Source organism: Mus pahari, chromosome 5 (assembly GCF_900095145.1).
Source record: "Mus pahari chromosome 5, PAHARI_EIJ_v1.1, whole genome shotgun sequence".
NCBI lineage: Eukaryota > Metazoa > Chordata > Mammalia > Rodentia > Muridae > Mus > Mus pahari.
In genome coordinates this window covers 136,429,188-136,450,996 of record NC_034594.1, presented here as the reverse complement: position 1 = coordinate 136,450,996, position 21,809 = coordinate 136,429,188, and the positions used below count along the sequence as shown (strand labels likewise).

The following is a 21,809-nucleotide window of genomic DNA, read 5'->3' as shown; positions in this document are numbered from 1 at the left end:
ATAGGGAACTTTCGGGATAGCATTTGAAATGTAAATAAAGAAAATAATAATAATAAAAAATAAATAAATAAAAAAGAGAGAGACTTACTAAAAACATTTTCATTAAAACACTTAGAATTCCCACTATGAATTCAGCATACAGCTCTTTATTATAATTGATTTTAGTCCTGTGACTGGTATTAATACATGATTCATTGCACAATTAAGATCATCAAAATACGGTGTATGAAATTCTTAAAGAATTAATTAAATAGCATATTTAAAAATGTAAAATCCTTGTTATTTTTGTAGCGCAAATGCTAAAAGGGCATTTTTCTCTTTAAAGAATTGAAGGAAAACTATCCTCTTTTTACTTACCTGGTGCAGTTTCAGGTCAAAATGTAAGATAACGAAGCGAAGGGTATTGTATTCACACAGAACTGGGATCCAATCTCACCATTTTCTTCTATAGAAAGTAAATGTAACATTTATCTTACATTGTCAATGAGCTATATATCTTGCCTGTATTTATATTTACCAATTAATAATATGGGTAAAGAAATAGGTGTTACTTTTTGACCTAGTCTCTATTGAAAACTATTCTCAAAATTTACAGAGACATTGCAATTTTGTGACAAAATACCACTACATGAATTTCCACCGTAAAAAGACACGACTTACGCCAACCTGAATGCCCCAGGAGTTGTTAGGGGCAGAACCTGGGATTGGCCAGGACACCTCATATATCTTTCTTAGAGAAACGCATCTGTCAGTTAGGTGAAAATGAGACCTCAAGCCTCTAACCATAAAAGCCCACCTGGTGAAGCTGAAACCTGCTGAGCTCTGTGTTGACTTGAAACCAAAATGTTGTTGATGTAATGAACCGTGCCCCTTTCTAGATTAAGGCATTTAATATACCCTGCCAATTCCTCGGTGACTTAAGCATTTGGTGGTGACTATGGCATGTTCACTGTTTTACATGGATCACAAACATTGAGGGGATGGTGTCAGGGAGATGGTTAGGTAGGTGAGTAAAGGTAGTAGTTGCCAAACCCAATGACCTGAGTTCGATGCCTGGGACCCATGGGTTGGGATGAGAGAGCTGACTCCCAAGGGTTATCCTCTGATCTTCATACATGTATACTGTAGCACAATGTCTCCTTAACAGAAGGAGAGAGAGAGAGAGACAGAGAGAGAGAGAGAGAGAGAGACAGAGAGAGACAGAGAGACAGAGACAGAGAGAGAGACAGAGAGAGAGACAGACAGAGAGAGAGAGACACAGAGAGAGACAGAGACAGAGAGAGAGAGAAAGAGACAGAGACAGAGAGAGACAGACAGAGAGAGAGAGAGACAGAGAGACACACACAGAGAGACAGACAGAGAGTCAGAGAGAGAGAGAGACAGAGAGAGACACACAGAGAGAGACAGACAGAGAGAGAGACAGAGAGAGAGAGACAGAGAGAGGGAGGAGGGGAGAGGGGAGAGGGGTGAGAGGGGAGAGGGGAGAGAGAAAGATTGGGTCCTGGCCCATCCATAATCCTACAACAGCATTCAATCCTGAGAAGACCTTCTGAATTGTGATATTCTAACTTGATGTTTTGAGGACTCCGGAAGAATTTGAACTTGGGAGTATGTGACTGTTGACTTTAGAATCACGTAAGGCCCTGCTCTGCTGGTACAGTCTTTGCAGTCATCTAAAGAAAAGTCAATGTTCCTAGGCAAGGCTGAATGCTTCTCTTCCCCTGACTCCCTCTACTTAAAAATTATGTCGTATTTTGCTTTGTTTCATCTCATAATAATAATAACAATAATAATAACAACAACAACAACAACAACAACAACAACAACAACAACAATAATAGCATGTTTGAGCCATTGTATATTTTACCGAGAGCTTTCAACCACATTTTATTTCTGATGACTATGAGCTAAAACATCTTTTTTTTTTTTTTGGAATTTTACCCATGTGCCCTAGATTCTTGGCTTACATTGTCTATTGGCTGAACTCCAGCCTATAATTTCTCTTGCAGTATGAACAGTTTTATGCCTGATCTGATAAGCAGTTGTCACTCTCGGATTTCTTTTCATTTGACTCCTGTTTTAATGACATCATCTTTCTGTATGCATCTCTTGATTTTATCATTTGCTGGGTTGAAATACATCTTCAAGAAACTTGTGAAAAATGAATTCGTAGGAAGTAAACACTCCCACAATTAACTGAATGTTAAACTCTGCTTCAAAACAAATGTTCCTCAGAGCACGAATGCCACTAAAGTGCGTTCACGTCTTTCTGGTGAAATATGTTTTATTTGCTTAGTTTCAGCTCTTTGTTTTGTAAAAGATCTCAGTTACACTGACTCTAACACAACCAAAAGGGGCTTTTATTTATAGGTTTGTCCCCGGTAGAGGCAATATTTCTGCATACTAATACTAATACATTATTGTTTGTCTAAAATTGAAATAATTTTGAGTCCTGTATTCTTATTTTCTAAGTATGGCAACTCAATTAAAAGGTCAATTATTTTTCCTTTCCAAACAACATTACAGTCCTTTTCTTATTATTTCTGTTTTCGTATTTTAAATGTAGCTGTAAATTTGCATTTAAAGAAAGTCCATCCTTCCCAGCAAGGGTTAGATCCTATGATTTCTTTCAGCTCTAGAATTTCCCTTCTGTTTAATAGTTTTCTTCCTATAGCTATAGAGCTTTAGAAATTCTAAACTTTCTAAGTGTTTTGTTTGGGAGCCTTATGGATTAGGGAATTAAAAAAAAATTGACTCTAAGAATGTTTTGAGAATATCATACATGAGTACTGTATTTGAATAGAGACATACTTGTATATGTACTGCTTTTAAAGAAGTGAAACACAGGGCTAAGCAGCAAGAATGAATGAGAAAATTTCCATAAAGCACTCAGAACTAAAAGATCACACTTAGCACCATGTGGTGAGCTTATTTCTCCACTGTACAAAATACTGTAAGACTATTTTGATAAGATGGTAAGTCATGCTTATTGAACTAGCTATTCAATTGTGAAAATTTGAAGTCAAAGTGATTTATAGATTTGGTTCTCAAAGAACATAGGGTTTAAACAGTTTTCTCCATGTCATATTGCATGCCAATCTCTAGGCTAGAACTTAAATGCAGATATTTCTGATTTAACACCACTGTCCATGCTGGGCATGGCAGTACAGGTCTTTAATTCCAACACTTGGGAGGCAGAGGCAGGCAGATCTATGTGAGTTTGAGCCAAGCCTGGTCTATATAGCAAGTTTCAGGGCAGCCAGACCTGCATAGGGAGACCTTGTCTATAAAAAAAAAAAAATCAAATCAAATCAAATCTATGCCATTTCTTCTACAAAATAAATTCATGGAGTTTTAAGAAATTTGTTACATTGTTTAAAAAATGAGCCTGTTATACCCTATAGATTTTAATAACCTTTGATAATATTTTCTTTGCAGTAAAATTGTATGCTTTAACAAGCCAAGTCATTGATGGGGAGATGCAGTTCTATGCCAGAGCCAAACTTTTCTACCAAGAAGTACCAGCCACAGAAGAAGGCATGATGGGAAATTTTATTGAACTATCCAACCCAGATATCCAGGCCTCTCGTGAATTTCTTAGGAAATTTGTTGGGGTAAGTTTCCTGACTGATGCTGGGGAGAGGGCCAAGACATGTTCCTGTGTTGTTAAAGCCATGTGACCCAGCTGAGTGGTCAGCTGGAAAGCCTGTTTTAAGATGTTCAGAGAGACGGAGTTCAGCAAACCCTGGGCTTATCCACTTGGCACTGTACCGCTGTAGTAGCAGCTAATCTTATGTGCTTGGGGGGAGGTGAGCTAGAAGTGCAGACATTACTGCCTGAGGATTACAGAAACATCTCCTTCAGCATCTCAGAGGCAAACAGCTGACAGCAGACTGCTGAGAATTCATGCATACCTCAGGGAACTTCAGGCTGATTTATAAAGTCTCTAAAATACAAATTGAATATAATAGGAAACGAATACATGCTTATATTCAGTTGAAAAAATCAAGGATGATAGAATCCCTTTATGATTTTTTTATACACAGTTCAGCTTGTTACTTGAAAATATGTGATTATTTTATTATTCTGGATTTGACTGGACCGCTTCCTTTTTATGGAAGAAATTTCCAGGTCGTATAAAGACAAGATGGTAGAATGTAGGAGCCAAAGTCCTAAGCTTTATAGGGTATCATGATTCTTCTACCTAATGTATAATCACCCCTGGGCATGTTACTTACATATATTTAGCTTTAGTTTTCTCATCCATGGCTAGAGAGTAACAACAGAATCTTTCTGGTGGAGTAAAACGAAGGGCAAAGAAGACTAGAGTTGTTAGGCACTTCAGTCAGTGAACAAGATGAGCATAAAATAAATCTAATGTGTCTATTACTAATAATACCATGATGTCTTATCATGAATTCATCACACATCACACATCACACATCAAACTTAATTTGCTTTCAAGTTGTCTTAATCCACACAATAAAGCTGCTGGTGGCCTTAATGAAGAGGAAACTCCCAATTGTAAGCAAACTTTGTTGTAATTCAACACAACATCCTTTGACTAAAATGTGGGTAATGTTTTATTTTGGTAAAGGAAGTACTAGCAATATTTAGCTTTAGAGCCATGCTGTCAACTTTCTCAGAAGGATAGCATTAAGATCATCAATGGTGTTGAAGTGAGGTTCTGTTTGTCCTAAACCTCCCTGTGGCACGTTGTATCTGAGTCATGAATCTGGGAGTAGAGACCTGTGGTTAGGATGAGACGTCTACCAGACCCGTTGTCTATGTGATGTAATTCCAGTCACAGAGATCTGAAAAGTGGAGAGTTTATGGCATCATGGATGTTTATGTGTCAGAAGAATCTGCAATAGTTCTAAACTAGAGCCAATGGCTGATTTCATGGCAGGATCATTCTAAGAAGGTGAGTTTGCCAAGCCTTTCAGGAACACCATCTGTTCACTCTTTATAATGTAAAGGTAAGGACTGGTGTCAGCTCCCCTTCTCTAGTTGTGGAAACTGAAGCTTAAAGGGATGGAAGAAATCCTTAAGATTGCACACAGTTAGTATCAGTCCAGCCAGGTTGGTCTTACATCAAATTCCTTGCTCTCAACCACAATGTATTTTCCCCCATTTGTTTCATGAAGAAGAAAAAAAATTCCCTGATTTTTGATCACAGACTATAGACCCCAACCCTCCTCTATTCTGCCCTAAGCAGTCCCTCCTGCTTGCCTCATGGTGAGGCCAACTTTGATCCCAAGATACTTAAGAAACCTAGCTTGTAATCCAGCTGTCTTGTCACTCTATGAGGAATGCCAAGCTGACCAAGGGTATTCTGGTCAGACCGAGCCCAGAAGCACGCTTCTGGACCTGGGAAAGGAAACATAGCATGCTTGCATATTTATGTTAGAAAAGAGGCAGGCTGCTTCTTTCAAACAAATACAAGAGCCCTTCTTAGTAGACAAGGCTCATTGTAAAGCTGTGACCTTGAACTAAGACCAAATAGTCTGCTTAAAGGAATGCTATTTTAGTACTTTGACCTTAATGATCTGCTAAATTAGTATCTAGGTCAAGAAACAGGGAATTAGGGGATATGAGTATCTGACATGATTTATTTGTGTGTCAACTGGGAAAAGGCAGACTGTTTAATCTAAAGCTTTGCTTTCCTTTCAACACTAAGTGACAAGGGACAGTGGGAAAAGCTGTTTCATCTGGTTGCAAATGTATCTGCTTTAGACAGTCCACAAATGGCACCAGGATGAAGGCAGCATACCTGATAACTAGTAGGATAAACTGGTACTACATGAGAAGGATTGGGCATTTGGTGTGTTTGTTTTCTTGGATAGTTGCCAGAGATTTGATGACGAGAATGATGAGATTTGTTTTGTAGGGAATGGGTTTTATATAGCACTGTGAATCACATGCATTTTAGTTTTCAGATTCATTGACTGATCTTAAGGTAATGCTATGCAAAATAAAACAATTAGGCATGTTAAAAACAAAATCAGCATAAGAAAGAGTGCTTTTTAAACTATCTTATACAAATCCATAGATATGAACGTAATAATGAATGAAAGTGGAAATAAAAGTCACCTTGTTTTGAAATCACACGCGGTGTGAGACTGTACTCACATTTGTCCAGGGCATCCGATTTCAGTCTACTCACAGCTTCTGCAGTCATCGCGCCCCAGAGGTGAGAGCAGATTCACAGATCAGTCTCTAAATATCTCTTCTCAGAGGTGCTGCCTGTGAGTGACAGACAGAAAAAGAATAGCACTGCTAGGTCAGGGGAGGCAGTGCCAAACACCCAGGGCAAAACAGAATGGAGCAACTAGGCAGTGGTCAGAGAGACTAGGCAGTGGTCAGAGAGACTAGGCTGTGGTCAGAGTGACTAGGCGGTGGTCAGAGAGGCTGCACCCAGGTGAAAGGAGCATTTGTGTCTGTTTAGTTACAGTTTCAAGGATAGCTGTAACCAAACATCAAGTGCCTGAACTGAGGAGACAGAATTGAAGAGGGTGGAGAAAAAAAAAATCATTTAGGACACTGATTCTCAACCTGTGAGTCATGACCCCTTGGGAGGTAACATATCAAATATCCTGTATATCAGATATTTATATTATGATTCATAACAGCAGAAAATTACAGTTATGAAGTAACAAAATAATTTTATGGTTGGGGCCACTACAACATGATATTATAGGGTCACAGCATTAAGGAAGGCTGAGAACTGCCATTCTGGGAAGTTTTAGCTTGAACATTTCACCTCAGTTTATTTGTATAAAAGGCAGTGGGACTAAATATCATTCAGTTAAAAGCCCTAAGCTTTTGCCCACATCCTCTAAGGGCTTCCCTGAAAAGTCATGGGGAGGCTGAGAGAGCAGGGCCTCTTCACAAACCAGCTTCATCTTATCTGTTCATTAAACAAAAACGTGTTCAACAACTTCAATCTTAAGATCTCTTAGCTCTCTTGTTCCATGAGTTTGCTTCTCTCTCTTTTGTAACTAATTCGTTAATTTATTCATTTTAATGTACCAATATCAGATCAGACCCCCTTTCCTTGGGCAGTTTCTCCCCCCATTCCTCCCTCTACTTTTCCTCTGAGTAACAGTAGCAGTAGCTGGAGGACTAGGTGCACTCTCTCTCACTGAGGCTAGAGAAGTCGACCCAGTTAGGGGAACAGGATACACTGGCAGGCAACAAACTCAGGGACAGCTCTTGCTCCAGTTGTTGGGGACCCGCATGAAGACCAGGCTGCACATCTGCTGCATATATGCAGGGAGCCTGGGTCCAGTCCATGCTCGGTCTTTGGTTGGTGGATCAGTCTCTGGACCCCCAAGGATCCAGGTTAATTGACTCTGTTGATCTTCCTGTGGAGTCCCTGTCCTCAATCCTTCTCCCAACTCTTCCACGAGACTCTCCAAGCTCCATTTAGTGTTTGGCTGTGGGTCTCTACATCTGTTTTGGTTAGCAGTTGGGTAGAACCTCTCAGAGGACAGTTATGCTAGGTTCCTGTCTTCAAGCATAAAAGAATAACCTTAGTAGTGTCAGGGATTGGGTCTTGCCCATGGAATGGCTCTCAATTTGGGACAGTCACTGGTTGGTCATTCCCTCTGTCTCTGCTCCATCTTTGTTCCTGAAAGTCTTGTAGCCAGGACACATTTTCAGCTGAAGATTTTGTGGGTGGACTGCTGTCCTTATTTTTGACTGACTACAGGAAGTGGCCACTTCAGGATCCATATCCTCCACTACTAGTAGTTTCAGCTAGAGTCAGCCCCATATTCTCCCTGCCCCCCCCCCAAGATCTCTGGCATGTCCTAGAGATGCTCCACCTCCTATTTTCATTCTCTCTCCCCTGCTCTCCCTACATCTGATCTCCTGGCCCTTCTCCTCTCCCCATCCCCTCTCACACCCAGTTCTCTCCCTCCACCCATTTCTGGTACCTATTTTGTTTCTCCTTTGGAGAACGATTCAACCAGCCTTCCTTGGACCCTTGTTATTTGGGCTCTCTGGGTCTGTGATTCCACTTCTAAAGCCACTTGTTTCACAAATGAGATCATCATGACCAATAGAGCTGCTCAGAACCAAGCAATGCCAGGAAACAGTTTTAATGAGAACCTCCTAGTGAACATACCAATTTCTATTAAAGTCATTGCTGATAACTTTATAATAATCACTCTATATTTTCTCCTTTCGTGATTTTATATAAAAGATTTTGACTTTCAAGACTTTAAATCAGTCATATTTATGCTATATATACTGAACAAGAGAGGAGCCCACGTGAAGGCAGAGATGGTAAGCACATGGAGGTGTCCTACTGCTTTGCTTCCTAGACTCAAGGTGGAAACTGCAGATCAGGATCAGTCATAGATCCCTTTCCTGCTGAGTCTGAATGAAGGCTTTGAGTCCCTTCAACTATATCACATTAAAGGCTCCTAACAAAGGAGCCAGCCTTAGCACTGTAGGCAATCTTCCTACTGCAGCCTGGGTTTGGCTCAGATGGTTCCCCCACACATTCTAGTTCTTGCCATTAGCTATGTAATACTAGAAACTGGAATTTTCTCATCTCCAAAAGGGGAATCATCATCAGTGTCATCTTACAGAGGCTTTTTCTGACTGTTGTAATTATTATGGATATAAAGAACATGTGACAGATAAATGCTCATTTATTACAGCCCTTGTTCCATTTGAGAAGACATTATAATTGTCACCTTTGCTCTTGTCATTGCACCTCTCTAGCATAAGGGAAGCCCCTTGGATGTACTGGAAGGCATATTTTTTTTTTAATGTTTCCTTCTGCTCATGTTTTCCTTTGATCTGTAGCCAACTCTATTTCTCATCCTTAGTTCCTGAGAAATCAAGAGTAGGTTTTCTCCGTAAGATCTTGATTGTTAGCTCCAAGGATCCCATTACTGTAATTTCTAGTGCGAAACTATTCAGCAGCCATCCCAATCATGATGAATAATTTAGACCAGCTGAGTCTTTCTTCATAAATCCAAAGCTTTTCTTTAATTGTATAGAAGCAATTTTGAGAACATTTATACTAGCTAACTTCTCCATACCCACCACTTCCCAATTCCCTTTCCTAGTTAATTTAATGCATATCCTTACTCAAAGTTCTTTTTCCCAGTAAACATATAGTTTCTTGTACAAAAATAAAAAAAAAATCTTTCAGTATTAAAGGAGACACAGAATGAAAGGATGATTCTTTATCCAGATGCCTGTGTTGTGTGTTGCCAGAACTTTACAATACAATCCTGGTGAGACAGACAGAGGGACAATGGCTATTCCTCAACCGAGGTCTCAAACTTTATCACCCATAGAAAAGGACTAAATGATTCTGAGTCTCAAAACCCAGGTTAGAAAAACTATAATTTCAATCATCCCTACAGGAATTTGAATGTTTTCATGAAGTGCATGTCTAGAGCAATTATGAAACTCATCAGAAGTCACTGATGGGCTCTACCCCACCTCTGCATTTTTCCAAAGTAATAACATATTGTTCACATCCATTTAGCTGTAATGCTCATAAAATCTATTCTTCATAGAGTTCTTCATGGCTCACTTCTTGGAGAAACTTACCTTGAATTGGAAGCCAAGATAATAGTTTGTGATTCTTGTTAAGGAGATAAATTTGGCAAAACAAAGCAGAACTACAAATATTCGGCTTTGGGGGGGGGAAATAATGAAATGTTCTCTATATTGATGCGATAATAGATACTTATCTATAAACACTTGTACAACAAATATGTTGAATCACACACATAAATGAAACATTTTATAGTCTAAAATTGAGCCAAATAAACTTATTTTAAAGAAATAATTGTAATGCCAAGACTTGAGGTGAGTCTCTGTCCTTGAAGTGGTCCACAAGGTATTTTTCTGCAGGGGCCAGGGAGAGCGGGAACTGGCTGCGCCTTGGACTGCGGTTCTGGAATAGGAAGGGTCAGCAAGCACGTCTTGTTGCCTGTTTTCAGCAGTGTTGAACTTGTGGACATGATGGAATCCTTCCTCCTTGAAGCCCAGAGCTACTTGCAGGTTAATGAGGACAAAGTTGAAAGTTACCACTGCTACAGCCTGCAGGAGTTCACACCCCACTTAGGGAGATATGACGTCATCTGGATTCAGTGGGTCTCAGGTCAGTGTTGCATGGCATAGCTTCCACCCTTTCCCATTTCCTCATTAGGAAAGGTGATACTTGGGACTTACAATGCTTTTTGCTAGCTCTAGCTGTCATGTGAACTCCCAACAACTCGGGGGGGGCCCCCCAAAGTTCTCTTAACATTGTTGCAAAAACTTGGCAATTCTTATCCCTAGGGATAGAACTAGAGCTTAGGAACAGCCTACATCTTTGCAGAAATGTAAATACTTGAAAACACTGAAAACATTGGACCCATAAATGGTTAATCCTCATTATTTATTGGTAGAACTAAATGTTCTGAGACTTAAATCCTTAGGAAATGAAACAGCAATGAATTATATTCTCTCTCCCTCCCTCCCCCAATCCCCCCCCTACACCACAAACCCAATTGTGTTGTATAAGGACATGAAATGGCTCTGGGGGGGGGCAGTAGTGTCTCATGCCTATTAGGTACACAGTCCAGGTAGCATGATAAAAATACAAAAGAATGAATCCTCTAAAGTTTTCAAAGTCTCTTGCAACTAAAACAATTCTAGCTATTAAGCAATTTGTATGGGTACACAGAAGACTGTTTTGATTTTAGCCTTGTTTTCCTTCCAACTCACTGCCCTCCTGCCCCGTTTCTCTACCAATCTGACCCTACTTGCAGGGCACCTGACTGATAAGGACCTTCTTGCATTTCTTTCCCGGTGTCGAGATGGCCTGAAAGAAAATGGTGTTATCATACTGAAGGACAATGTGGCACGGGAGGGCTGTATCTTCGACCTGTCTGACAGCAGTGTGACTCGGGACATGGACATCCTTCGAAGCCTTATTAGGAAGAGTGGACTGGTGGTTCTGGGCCAGGAGAAACAAGAGGGTTTCCCAGAGCAGTGTGTTCCGGTCTGGATGTTTGCACTGCACAGTGACAGACACTCTTGATCAGCAGTGGGAATGAGCCACCAGACTAGATGATGATACTACAGAATTGGGTATATCTCCCAGGCACCCTGTGTGATGGAGACAGATATGGAAAGAAGGGATCCAATGCATGTCTAGAATGATTGATGATGTAGTATGTACAAGCTGTTGTTACCATAATGCACATTCTGTGATGTGTACACGTTTAGATGTATAGTCCCTGCAACGAGACGGTCAAAGATGCTGTGGATTTTTTCTGAGAGATAGAGTCAAACAACAGGATGGTGCTTTAATAAGGTGCTTATTTACACTTTCAATGCACAAGTGTTTATATGAAGACCTGAGAAAGAAATGATGCTCACAAATGAGAGTCTGCGTTAGTCACTGACGATTCGTGTTTATAATCTATCACAGAACAGAGTAGAAAGTCTAGACCTCTCTTTCTGTTCCTCTATCAACTATATTACATCTTCTTCCTCTTTGCTGTTACAGTGTCTCTTGAACAAACATCTTGACCTAACTAAGAAGGTACTGGTCAAATAACCCCATGAATACAAGTCTATTAATTTTGTCTTTAGCCCGTCTTTTGGCAGAAAAGGTATATGGTTTCTCTTTCTATTTTGGGTCAGTTTTACTACCAATGATGTAATATGGATGTAATTTGATAACTAATGCTTGCATTACCATGATGTGGAAGTGTCTCCTTTCAGGAGAAAATGTTACACACTCAAGTTTCGCTCTGACCATATAAGTAAATGTTGTCAATGATCTAATTTTAGCCACTGGCTTTCAACAGTGCCTGCTTCTTTGCATCTGGTCCTCATTCCTTGAATGAAATGGATGTACCTTGAGAGAAAAACATCAAAAGAAACAGACAAATGAAATGATGCATACAGACTGACTTAGCTGGGTTCACAAAAGGCATTGGTTTAAATAAAATAATCTAAAATCTTTCAAAAGGAAAAATTGAAATTCAGTTTTCATTAGCATAATGTTTAAATATGATTATTTTGTCTTCAAAAACACTTCTGCACCTTTATGTTAAAGCACAGTGATATGTCTTGACCCTGAAATTCAATTTAAACTAAGAAGATCTACTGCATAGCTATGATAACAGCACAGAAAACATATTTTTAAGTCATAGCTCTAGAATAATAGGAAATTGTTACAGAATATGACAAAACTAATAATAATATAAGATAATAAAAACTATAAAATTTAATAAGAACAATAGTAATAATAAAAACTGTTACAGAATATGACAAAACTCCATTTCACCCTTCATAAGTTTTGTAACAAATCAGCAATACCTTTTTTTAGGGGGAAGACTGATTCAAGGGATTTCTTTTATACCAGCAACGTTAATTCCTTTATCCCTTCACTTCTACATTTTATGATTGCCATTCACCAACCTTCCTTGTTAGGAGTTTTTAGAGCTCATTGTGTAAAGACAATTGCTTAATGGATACCAACAGATGATGGTCAACTCTGCTGAGTCCTTGAGGTTGATATTAAACCAACCAGTCCTCTTTCTCTTGCTGAATCAAACCATTAACCAATCTACCTAAAAAACGCCTTCTGATTTGTATTACCCTGCAAAAGTTCCCGAATTCTTTATGTGTCCTTAATTTCACCAAGAGAAAAATTGAAGGTGAACATTTTCACCAGCAGCTCTGTGTATTGTTAGTAACAGGCATGAGGGAAAACTAACAACAAAATCAAAAACCCAAAGCAGTACTGATACCAGGGGACCATAACCAGATCAATCTGTCTTAATAGGTTATGTTAAAGTTCGGATGTGTTTCTGAAAGAATAAGGAGGTTTGTTTGGAGGCTGCAAGCAAGGAACTTCGTTTTCTGGTCTGGTCCCTATGATCATAGAGCCAGTGGACTTCCAGTGATACTCAGGTCAGGTCCTTCAGTCAGAGGAAGCAGTCGAAACAGGCTGCTTGTGTTGGTCTGCACATCTGGACAAGCACATCTGGAAGCCAGTGGTCTAGTTGATAGTTTACTTGAGCTCTCAAATACCTTCATAGTCCAGCTGCCTCCAAATCAACTGGAGAGCTTCATCAGTAGAGACTTCCCATCTGCGTTTGTTTCTAGGATGCAGGATCAGATTATTTGTAACTATTTTAATACGTCGTTAAACTGATTCTTGGAACCAGTTTTATTGGAGAACACTGGTAGAGAAGGACTCATGGACCTGGTACTTTTTCCCAATTGATGCCAATTATTCTGAAATATAATCTGACAGTTCCACACATAATCTTTCAGTGACACCCCATTTACACTCACACCGTGGATTTCCAGCTCTTGAGAATACCGTATAATAGCTTCATAATCTCGCATTGGCTTCGTTCTCTGGCCTATTTTACCATCCTTCCACAGCCATACCTATTTAAAATCCCCTACTTAACTCATGATGTATGACTTAGGACATTTACAGATGTCACTTCTTTAGCATAGAATAGATAGAATTCATTTTCATTTGTCCCAGAATGATTAGACAGCATTGATTTCTTAAAAAGGGAAACAAAATTCTCCCAAGCCCCCCAAAACAAACAAACAAACAAACAACCCCCCCAAAACCACCACCATTGCCATCAACTTATTTTTTATACACCTACCACAATTGCTGGTCCTTCTCTGTTCCTCTCTGTACTCTGTTTACCATACTGTGGCATTCCTAGATCTGTTTGATTAGCTTTTTAATCTTAGATTCTGAGCTCTTTGAGGGGATATTCATGACTAGAGCCTCAGTCTGGACCAAAGACCTTAGTATACTGCAGCAACGCCAACCTCCTGCTGAAAGCATGTAAGGTGATGTTGCAAGTAGGAAATGAAGGCAGTGCGCATTTCTGGAGGTAGCAAATGGGAATTAGAACAAAGAAGCAGGGGCAAGTAAGGGCTCTGAAGTTCCAAAGGCACTAGCATATGCCAAGCTAATCAAAGTACTGATGGAATGCAAGTGACAAGAATCAGAAATAAGAAAGCCTTGAGCTCAGAAATCAGGCAAAGGGGAAGTTATGGAAAGATTAGGTGCTGAGACAAAAAATGCCACCCAGTTAGGACAGCATTCTTAGTGTCTGTGTCTCAGAGGATTTAACCTAAAGATGCAGTCAACCCAAAATTCCATTGGTGAGTGTGACATGATAAGAAAGAGATGTGTTAAAACTGTGTGTAGGGTGTAACAAGGTAAGCCCCGAATCCTCATTGGTTTCCCACTCACAACGTGTCCAAGAAGCTGAAGTTATAGAGGAAGTTAATCCAGCATTGACTATATCGAGTGGAAATAGATGGTGCTTGTCTGCACTCCATAAATGAATTGTGGGTAAACATGTTTGCAATTCTGAATGAACTTTGGAGGACCCCTCAGTTTATACAGTGACTCATGAAAGGGTACAACTGTCACCTGCTTCCTCTTTCAGGAACCTGAGCGATCACTGGTAAGTACCAGGCTAGAAGCACACCATGTTTTAGGGGCCAGCAATGTTAATGATTTCAGACTATCATAAAAGTAAAAAAGGAAATGAATAAGCTCACCCGTGTAAGCGATGATCTGCTTTGTATTATGGATACAATTTGCTCCCATCTTTGTTTTCTTTTTCTATCCTTTTTTTTCCCCCTAACTGGCCTTTTTGAGTGATGTATCGAGAAGCCCTGTGTCTGATACATTCAGCTGCCTGTCATGTGTAATTAAAACCAGTTGTGTTATTGCTTTCCTCAGCTCCAGCTGACTCTTTGATGCTTTGGTGTCCATGCCAAAAAAACTACCTCTTATAATCATCACAGGCCAGGGTTTCTGCAGAGGTCACTGCAGGCTAATTAAGCAAATATGTGAAAAAATGGTTTCAAATTATCTCAATTAGTGTGTGTTTATATACAGATACTTAGGGTAGAGGCTGATGACTTTTGAAATAATAACTAATTTTCAGAGCTAGTAATTTGATGTTAGGGAAATCTATGTATTCAGCACCTTTGTGCTGGCATGATTTGATCTTTTACTACATAAAAGACATTATACTTATTTCTGCCAAGAAGCATGTAAAAATGTCTAAGGAGACGACCATCCATGGCTTAGAAGTGATAAAGAGTGATGCATAAATAACAATGATTTAGAACAAAAAGCATTAAACATTTAATGTGTACACAGAGTTAATGTAGAGAAAAGATGAGCTCACTGGGTTTTTGGGACTTTAGCCTACAAAGACCCATTCAACACATTCTTGAATGCCTACTATGTGCAGCGACTGCTCTAAAATCTCAGGCTAGAATAAGTCCGTTGGCTCTGTGGAGCTTAAATTCTCGGGGAGACTGAGAGGCAATGAACAAACCTGCACATATCATTTCAATGCTTGCATGTGGTAACTTTTTGAGAAAGAGTAGAACAGAAGAAGGTTGAGCATAGTAAGGAAGGACTGTAATTTCCAATAGTTGTCAGCATTTGCTTCACTGAAGGACATTTGAGATGTAAAGATAAGGACATAAATAAGCTCTGTAGGTATCTGGGAGAAGGGGACAGGCAGTGCAAACATTCTTGGTCTTGAGAAGCAGCAAGAAGGTGAGCACAAGGGGGAGGATGCCATAAGATGCAAGATTCAGGGATGCACTTGGGTTTGTACCCTAAGGTCCTGGTCACTGAGTGAAACAGGAGGTGTTGCCCTTTTGAGACAGGGATTGACACGATGTGACTTCTGTTTGCAAAGGAACCCCCTGGCTGTAGTGCTGAGAAAAGGTGACTAGGTAGAGATGGAAGCAAGAAGAGGAGTTGAGTTAGGGGTTGGCAAAACTTTTAACTTGTGATCCATTTAGGTTTTGTTGCTCTTTGTAAATCAACATTGATTGGAACACTGTGGCCATTTCATTAGGGCAACAGAGAGGTGTTCCAGGGACTGCATGGTCTAAAGGGTAGAAGATACCTGCGAATGGCTTCTGAAAAAATTTTCGTTGACCACTATATTAAAATGCTGTAACATTTCTGGGAAATGACATTAGCAGCTTGACCTGGAGAGTCTGCAATGGGGTTAATAAGAGGTTTTAGAATGGGGATATCTAAAACTTACAATTGCATTTGTCGACTGATTGGTATGGGGGAGAGTCCTAAGAACTGAGTTAGTGAGGTGGGAATATTTAGTCTGAAATAGAGGAAGGATGCAGCGCCTGTCACTGATGTACAAAAAGTCAATGATGAAACACTTTTCACGCCCACAGGCTAGAGATCAGAAAAACTGAAAACTCAAAAATGTCAGTTTAAAGATTCCACCAAGAAAAATGAGGGAGGAACCCAGCGACAATGGAAGTTTAAAGTCCAAGAGGGAAGTTTTGGGCTGAGCTGAAAGGTTAGGAACACAAGTGCAGATTTAGATTTTATGATTATGATTCTGGATGAAATTACCGAAATTACCAAAGGAATGGGGAAAAACAGAGAAGGGGACAAGGGGGCGAGCCTCGAAGACACAGGGCACACCCTGGAATACCTGATTGTTGAGAAGAAATGCCAAAAATCAGCCAAGAACACTGGGGTGAGATCTCTGTAGCTAGGGTGGGGCCTGTTCTAGTTGCTTTCATGTTACCGGGACAAAGCTGACAGAAATGTCTTTGGTGTGTGGCTTCTGAAGGTCTTATCTATCATGGTAAGGAAGGAGAAGCACGTTGTGCAGGGATGTGTGATGGAGGAGTCTCACATCCTGTGGGACCAGGAAACATAGGAGGCAGCTGGAGCTGGGCACTGGACTAGGATTCCCAAAGGCCTGGTCCTAGTGAATATCTTCCTTCATCTAGGCCACAGCTCACAGGTGTAGCTGGGTGAAAGGATTAGTGTGTAGCCAGTGCATGCAAAACTTAAGGTCAAAAATGCATATAGGTGTTGGAAGGGAAATAAAGATAATACAACACTAGACCTTTGGAAACAGACCCTTTTCATCTCAAGCTTTTGTGCCCCTCTGAAACAGGCTTTTTGCATCTGTTCCCTCCCCATGGGGGCAGCATTCACTCAGTCCTGGTCCACACAATGGAAAACCTGGTCAATTTAAGGGTCCCAGATTTCTCATCAACAGGGGATGGCTGACAGCAACTTTCCAAGTTCTCATTGGGACCATTGATTAGTCCCAATCATCCTGGCACGGGTTTAGAGCTCGTGTTATATCGAATTACCTACAGCTAGAGAATTAGGCCATACCATCTAAATGCGCATACACAGTTCCTCCTTTTCTATCTCTGACCCTAGGTAAAACCTAAGGCTATTGGAGGAAAATGTGCTAGTAGTAGCAGTAGTAGTGGTGGTGGTGGTGGTGGTGGTGATGATGATGATAAATTTAAATTCATATAAAGTAGAAAAATTCAATTCAACAGTCTCTTAAGTTGAGGTTTAAATTATTTTTGTGGGGGTGAGGAGAAGGTAGCTCATACCTGTATATGGAACCTTGAGTATACAGTTTTCCTGTGCCATAGGAATATAGAAAGGGTCAGAATTTTTATAAGAAGAAAAGGATTGAGGAAGATGGTTCTCACTTCTCTCTAAAAATATTTGTTAAGAAGGAAAAGGGACGTGGTAGACATGCCCTTTGTGTCTGTCAAGTGCTCTCTGATAATACGTGTTGTTAAAACAAATTCAATTTATGAGGGCCAAGGCCCTTAAACAGTGAAGTATCTATCTAATGGAATGTTGTGTCTCATTCATTTGACCTTTCTGATTATTAAACTGGACCTAGTTGACATTTCTCAGTTTCTTTTAAAGTTATCCATACCAATTCTTGAGGGTTTCAAACACTGTGTTTTGATCTGACCCTCCACAACTTCTCCCACATCTACCTTCATCTTCATTCCCTGCCCTGTATTGTGTTCTCTCTCTGTAGCAAGCCATCAAGTCAGTTTGTGTTACCTTCATACTCCTGTGTGTTGGGCCATCTACTAGAGCATGGTCCATTTACCAGGGATTTACATCCTTAAAGAGAACTGATCCTTCTTCTTCCAACAGCCATCATCTACCTATAGGTCCAAAGTCAGGGGCAGGACTCCACGCCCACCTGCTCACATGATCACCTGCTCACATGATCAACTGCTAGAACCACACTGTTTCACTGAGATCATCCACTGCCTCTGTCTCATACAGTCTTTCCCCAGTACCTGCTTATGTTTTAGGTGTGGCAGACAACATTATGTGCTATTTGGATGCAGAGGTTATCATGATGCTTAGAGGTAAGTAAATTAACATTTGGCTTTTTCAGCATGCTATTTCATTTACCCATAGAAGCTTTGATGCCCCAGCATATTAGGATGCTGGAGCAGTCGGGAGGGAGTGGGTGGGCACACTTACAGAGGCAAAGGGGAGGGGGGCAGGGCAGATGTGGGATGGGGAGGTTGTGGAGGGGTGACCAGAAAGGGAGATATCATTTGAGATGTAAACGAGTGGAAGGATTAATAAAAAATAAATAAAAAATGAAAAAAAAACAACTTTTTGGTCATTCCTTTGTCTCTGAAGTTAGAATAGAAGGACTTTTCTCTGATATCTTCTCACTTTTATTTTTTCTTTCAAATGCTTGGATAATCCCAGTAGAAAGAATGCAGGAAATGTTATGTTATGCACATTTATCATTAATTATTCCCACAGTCTTATACAGAAGTTTACATCTTACAGATTTATAAACTAAATTTAACAACATAGCTCTAAGCCATGTGACTTGTTAAAGGATCCATCATGGAGCAAATACAAGATATACTAGGTACTAACGTATGTGTCCTTTAAATAAACACTAGAGATGACGATAGTGTTTCCTGAACTATCCTGAAACTTGTAAGTCGGTTGGCAAGTACATCTTCATAAACTTGACTTAGAAATATTTCTCAGTGTTTTGGCGTTAAATGAACAGCTCCCTTCCTTTAATCCCAACTACATCCTTGAAACACTAACATATGTAAGAATATTCTGGTTCTTCTTTGGAGGAATGAACTCTCTAGAAGGCTGGGTCTAGAACTGGATGCTGACATCATCCCACTGCAGCAGAATTCTGGTTTGGAGAGCTAGACTTCATAGAAAGATAAACCCAGGGAGGCTGGCTCTCAGGTATTTTAGAGGAGGGAAATACCTACTATGAAAGAATATTATCCATAAAGACCTGCTGATCCTCTGCTGTTAAAACTTGGATCTGCTCTTAGATTGGCTCTCTCTCCATGACTGATGAGGTTTATCTTCCTCCTCTCCTAATACACTATGTTATGCCATTTCTCAAAAAAAACTTTACTATAGCGGTATTTCAGTATTTATTACAATGGTAAAACTATCAACATCTGTATTGCTTTTTTTTTTTTTTGAAATCCATGAAACTCTCTCACTTTGTAAATGAAATATGTATTAGAAGAAAACTTGGGGTATTGACTTTCAGAACTGGAGTTTATTTTGGAAAGACATTTTAAAATAAAAATTTATTAAATTGATTTTTTATTTTATGGTTTCACACGTGTGTATAATGAATTTCAGTTGCCTTCACCCCATCTTCCCCTCTTTCCCACGGCAGCTCTTATTTTTCCCAGTATGTGCCCCTTCTACTCTGATGTCTTTCTTCTTTTTGTGTGTTATCCATACACTGCTCAGACTTCTAATGCTCTATAACAATAGTAATGACAACAAAACATTTGTGTGTGTGTGTGTGTGTGTGTGTGTGTATAGAGAGAGAGAGAGACAGAGACAGAGACAGAGAGAGACAGAGAGACAGAGAGAACACTTCTATGAACGTTCTAAGTTCATTGATCATGTTCTGTCTCTTTCCCCAGGTTCTTCCTATCTTCCCACTTACCCAATTTCATGCTCTCCCCCTACTCTGTATACACACACACACACACACACACACACACACACACACACACACAAACACACACAATCAAAACAAACTAGGAAAAACAATAACAAAAATACCAAAACAAAACAAAAAGCATACCAAAAATATAGACTCTGCTTTGTGTTTGCCAACTACTTCTGCACATAGGACCCGCCCTAGAGTGTGGTTGGTATATTCAGTAACAGCCCACTGGGGAAAAACGATTTTCACTTTCTTAGTGTATATCAATTACAGATAGCTTCCTGGTGAGGAGTGGCACTTTGTGTCCAGTTTCTCTTCATGGTGCTGGGAATTTATCTGGTATAAACCTGTGTAAGTCTTGTGCATGTTGTCACAGTCTCTGTAAGTTCATATGTTTATTAGTCTTGTTGTATCTATAATAGGTTACATCTTGTTGAGATGTTGGCCAAAGGGATCCCATAGACCACCCTCAAATATCACAAGCTATTGCCAAAGCTTTTGATTCCTCTCTATCAGCTGATGGTGAGAACACATGTCTGAAGAGACAGTTTAAGTCTATTAGCAAATATGAAGTGAACCAGGAAGCCAAACAGAAGCTTCACTCGTCACTAAAAATGGTACTAGAAAATACTTTACAAGCTACCAGAAGAGAAAAGTAGTCATAAACATCACCTATCTACAAATCCTGTAACCTACAACAGTGACATGCCTGCAAGAGATATTGGTACAATAGGGGCATAAATGTTATGAGAGTAATCAACCACTTTTTGATGGGATAAGGTCCATTCCATGAGTTAGAACTCATATCTGATACTACTAAAGTGGTCGGGAGCCTGGGTCTCCACAGATCATGGGTCTCAGGGAAAAACCTAATAATATTCTGCTAAAGAAACATAAGAATAAAGTGACATCTTATGATATGTTCCTATACCTATAGATCAGAACATTGATCAACCCTCACCAGAGAAGTTTCTACTTGGAGTAGATGAGAATTAACACAGAAATCCACAACTTGCAATGTGCAGAGTATAAGCTACTTTGGTGGCATGCAGACTTAAATGGGTATCTTTATCAAACACCCCATCCCAAGACTCAGAGATATACATGGAAGAAGAGATGGAAAGACTGTAGGATGCAGAGGTGTTGGATAACTCAAAGGAAATTTTCTGACCTTTTATGCTAATGTAAATTCACTCTAACCAGACTCCCTTGAAAAAAGTGACCTTTATGCTCACTAGCTCTCTAAATTTTGATACTGTCTCAGGATCTTTCTTCATATTCCCACACTTCGGTCTAGACAGCTCTTCTCATCTTTATAATCAAACCCTATAATATGGAGTTCTAAACATACACGATGAGCATAAGATAAGAAGACAAGATAAATTGTGACAGATTGGATCTTTTCTAGACCCTATATATAATTTTCACTCTGGGAAAAGAATCCAAATTTTGTAATTCAGAACCTAAGACCTTTTTCCTTTTGTATTCCAGGAGAGTGCTCCCCTGGTGCTGAATATGGGCAGAAATGTCAAGTTGTGATAGAAGAAAGCCTTCAGACAACCTGCAGTGAGGGGTTATCTATTGGCAGTAGGAATGTAGGAATATCCTCCCTGATTCATCACAGGATGCCTGGGAGAAATGAGAAGTCAGGACAGCTGTTCTCAGAAACGCAGAACTTCTTTGGCTCATCTTTATACGGGCCAGGTTCTTTATTCCTCACCATAGGGATTACATTTCTGTGGTTGCTAATCCAAGGACACAGCGTGGCCAGAGATTAGTAAGGAACTCCAGCCCTTTCTGGTATGTGTGCCTGACGCCTCAAGGGTTGGCCACAGAAACTGCTTAAGAGCTAGGATACCAAGATATCTAGCATAAGATATTAGAATCTTGGCTAGGAAGACATAAACACTCTTGGAGTAGGCCCTGGTATGCAGCTTACTATGCAACAATTACAGCACTCTCTCACTTTTCAAATGC

General features: G+C 39.9%; 1 protein-coding gene across 1 annotated transcript in view; it reads left to right on the top strand.

The window, feature by feature from the left end:
• Positions 1–11,093, top strand: part of Mettl11b (methyltransferase like 11B) — a 16,962-nt gene extending 5,869 nt beyond the window's left edge. The window contains exons 2-4 of the mRNA XM_021199191.1: positions 3,439–3,614; positions 9,886–10,135; positions 10,788–11,093. Coding sequence (XP_021054850.1) covers positions 3,439–3,614; positions 9,886–10,135; positions 10,788–11,059 — 698 coding nt within the window. The 3' untranslated portion in view covers positions 11,060–11,093. The remainder of the gene's footprint in view (positions 1–3,438; positions 3,615–9,885; positions 10,136–10,787) is intronic.
• Positions 11,094–21,809: the final 10,716 nt, after the last annotated feature.